The 4,032-nt window shown below is 40.5% G+C and overlaps 1 protein-coding gene across 1 annotated transcript; it reads left to right on the forward strand.

The window, feature by feature from the left end:
• The first annotated feature begins 395 nt into the window (after positions 1-395).
• LOC130714846 (protein GLUTAMINE DUMPER 2) lies at positions 396-1,355 on the forward strand. The gene has a single exon (XM_057564811.1). The coding sequence runs from the start codon at positions 542-544 to the stop codon at positions 1,049-1,051; it is 510 nt and encodes a 169-aa protein (XP_057420794.1). The 5' UTR covers positions 396-541; the 3' UTR covers positions 1,052-1,355.
• Positions 1,356-4,032: the final 2,677 nt, after the last annotated feature.

Here is a 4,032-nt window from a genome sequence, read left to right on the forward strand (position 1 = left end):
TACTTAATTTTATTAACTAATATCTCATATTCAACTCATAAAAAATCCTATAAAGCATAATAAGCCCTATTAAGATGTGAATGTTTATGACCGATATTGTGTTTGATTTTCAGTTTAGAAGTTTGTTTGAGACATTAAAATTCAAAATTACACATTATAACGCCCCAAACGTGAAAAAGTTTTGAACCTTTGCCGAGTGAAAACACTTTCGAACTGATAACCAAACTGTAAATAAAAGATTCTAGATAAAATTGCCAACAAAATGAACCTCAGTGGACCCCACTGCTCCCACAGGTGAATAATGACATCATGAATCACCTCCAGCTATGCTCTCCATAATCCAAAACAGAAACCCATTTCTAAAAACTCTCTATAAATACCTTTCCACCCCATCACCCACTCCTCAACCATTAACATTAATCTTTCTTTCACTCCTCTCTTTCCTTTTGAAACCCTCTCTAATCATTTTCCTCTTCTTTCCTCTCTTTCCTCTCTCTCCCCTGTTCTCACTGTTTCACACCCAGACAACACAAAAACCAAAATGGCAGCAGCAGCATACAGAGAACCCATGATGCACGAAAGAGCCCCTACCTCATCCCAAATACCACCACACTCACCATGGCATTCCCCTGTTCCTTACCTCTTCGGAGGTTTAGCAGCCATGTTAGGCCTCATAGCTTTCGCACTGTTAATCCTCGCATGCTCCTACTGGAAACTCTCAGGCTACCTCGAAAACAGCAACGAATCAGAGCGAGACCTCGAAGCAGGGGAAGGAAAATCCGACCAAGACCAGAAGCCGCAGAAACCGTACGAGGAGAAGATCTTGGTCATCATGGCTGGACAAGAAAAACCAACATTCTTAGCCACACCAAGCATGACAAGCTCGAGTACAAGCAGCAGTAGTACTACCAGAACCTCATCATTCGCCGACAACACCAGCACCTGTACCTGCGGCGACCGGAAATCTGTGGAAATGAGCACTGACGACGCCGCCGTGAAACAGGGAAGCGGTCAGGTACCTGACACCTCGGCAGAAGGATCAGAACGTTAATTGAGCATCGATCTGCGGCGTCGATCGGCACATGTTCCGGGTTTTTGTTTTCTAGCTGGTGAAAACGTAAAGCTCGTGACACTGGTTTTTGGAACTTTGTTTTAGGTGTCTTCCTCTGCATGTTTCAGGATTGGTTATGTAGCGATGGGTTCAGAATTTCAGATCCTTCTAGTATTAATTTAGATATAGATGATATATATAAGGTTTTTCATTTTCATTTTCACAACTGTACATCATTTCGGGAGTGTAAATTGGTTGAGGTGCATGGAATGAAAGAAGCTTTAATTTGCTAGCTGTTTCACAATTTTGGTTTTCATTGAGATAAGATTTGAAATTGAGAATTTTTTTAGACATAATTTTGGATAAGAAATTCAAAGAAAGAAAAAGGGTTTTATGAGTGTGGTTTGATTAATTGCAAGATGTGGCGATACCATTGTAGTGTGTGTTGAGACGTGTAAAGCTATGCGCAAAGTAAGGGGAGGAGAATTGTTGTATGTGTCTGATGCGGCGAGAGGACACCATGAAAAAACAGTAGTAGGTGCACTGTTTGTTCCTCGTGACACTCATGATGATTATGCGTTTTAGACTTGCTTCCTTTCATTTTGATTTTTTTTATTGTTCTCGTTTTCAGGGCTTTCTCTGTTTTAGTACAATATTTTGAGTTTCATTGCCTCTGGGAATGCTCAATGTGTTGTCTAACTGGGGCATTTTCTTCATGTCTCTAGAATAATGGTTTCACACTTTCACTGTGTTCACCTTCCAGCTTCATGCCATTAATATTAGGGGTTATCTAAATGACCCATGACAAAGTTTGGGTTAAATAACCCATCATTCAATCACATTGTGATTGAATGATAAGTGAGTTGGAATTTCTATATTTTATTTATTAATTTATTTACAACTCATTTATCTCAAATATGATTGGATGATGAGTTATTTAACCCAAACTTTATCATGGGTCATTTAGACAACCCATATTGCAAAGCAGCATTTGCATATGATTAGGGCAAATTTGTCTAAAACAGATTGACCCTACCCTGTTCCACTAATATTTTACACTATACATTTACTCATTCTATTGCATATTTTTTTAAATGACAAGTCAAGTAGAACATTCATTTTAAGTACTCCTTTTTTATTTTGGCTTATAAAAAAACTCCTTTTTTATTTCATTTTCCTTATAATTAAAGTGTAGTTTGAAGTGTATTTTCCTTTCAATGGATTGCTTATTTGCTTTATAATTGTACAGACTAAAATAGCTTTTGATTTTATCCTTATTTTCTCAAGCATTGAAGTAGTGGGGGTAAGGATGATGTGTTGCGGGTTTAGTGTACGTATGTCCATAGTGTCTCTCCTGAATAATGATAAAACAGAATAATTGGCATTGGTACTTGTGAAGTATACTTGTGAAGTATCATAGTGTGAAGGAAAATGTTATTTAGAACACCAATGTGTTAAGATATCTGATAGAGAAAATTAGAGAATAGAAATAACTAATGAATGTAAGTGTTAATTATTGTACATTAAAATATCGGTGACGCTAGTGATATTTGTAGTTTGTGGCGATTTTTAGCATTTTGAAAATTTTAATGTGCACAAATCTATTTCGAATGATGTAGTTCTCTCCAAATTCTGAAGATAGGTTAGAGAACACTTGCCTTAAGGTTTAAAAATCATAATGAGTGAAGATTTTTTTTTGAAAGTTAAATGATATATAAATAAGGATAAAGTTGAGAAAAAATCCTCTCAACATGGGTACAAACATCAAGCCGGCATAAACTCAGCCACTACAGCAAAAACCCCTAACAACCTGTAAGAAACCCGTAAACAAAACTACCCGATCGAATAAAGCAATTAAGCACTAAGAAAGGTCCCGAATAACGTCGACAACAACTTAACAGTCGCACGACACCTGCAAGAGGGAACCACCTATGTCGATCGCAACACAAGACCCATCGCACGCCATAGAGCTGAGACCCAAAAGCAAAGACCCAAATACAGAGAAAATAAAACGATAAAGACTACGACACGAACATGTGCATACATCAATTCCAACACTACTTCTAGACCTTCACTAAGCTCAAGCATAGCCAAACTCAAACCTGTAGAAACACAAACACAGCGCACCAGAAGCAACCACCCAAAGCGACAGACGAAACAGCAGCAACAACACCACCAGCCAAAAACCATGAGACATCCACCGTGGCGGCGCGCCAAAGACTCCCCACTATAGATCTAAAAGTCCTGAAGATAATTTCGCCAACACAAGTGGGAGAGAGGTGGGTCGCCGTAACGTCTTCGAAGATGAAAGTAAAACCAAACTGACACTACTTTCCAAAATACCTTCAGCTCCTTCAAACAAAAATCAACGCCTGAGGAACACAAGGTACCCAGCCGTGCGCCGTGGAGTTTTGCGATTGCAGAGACCTGTAAAGGAGGAGAACGGAACTCCTTGTTGCGAGCCCGCGGCACAAACCCCCTCACCCATCAAGGACGCAACCAAACCTGTCACCACCACTAGCCCCTTCGGACAACAACGACCCTGGGAGAAAACCCAGAAGAAACGAAACCCAAACACCAAACCGTCTCAGATCTGAAAAGAACTGAGCAATAACGCGAAACACGCGAACAAACCTCGTCGATGACAGCGGAAGGGGAAGGACGGTGCAAGAGCCAAGGACGGCGAGAAGAGGCCGACGGCTGGCAGAGACAACAAAAGGGTAAAGGCCAAAGGCAGCAGAGAGGCGTGATGCACCGTTCTTTATGAAAAGCACAAAAGGAAAGTAGGATAAGAAGCCAAAGAGACGAGTGGGGGTGGCCGCCGCGCAAGGCGGCGGTGCGGCGGCGGCCTCCCCAGCAAACCCTAGATCGCGAGAGAGGGAGAGAAAGTAAGTGAGGGAAATTTTTTAGAGAGAATTAGTATATATGTGATATAGGATGTGAATAATGAGTGAAGATACCTTAGATATTGGGTCAAAACT

The sequence above is a fragment of the Lotus japonicus genome, chromosome 4, assembly GCF_012489685.1.
Source record: "Lotus japonicus ecotype B-129 chromosome 4, LjGifu_v1.2".
NCBI lineage: Eukaryota > Viridiplantae > Streptophyta > Magnoliopsida > Fabales > Fabaceae > Lotus > Lotus japonicus.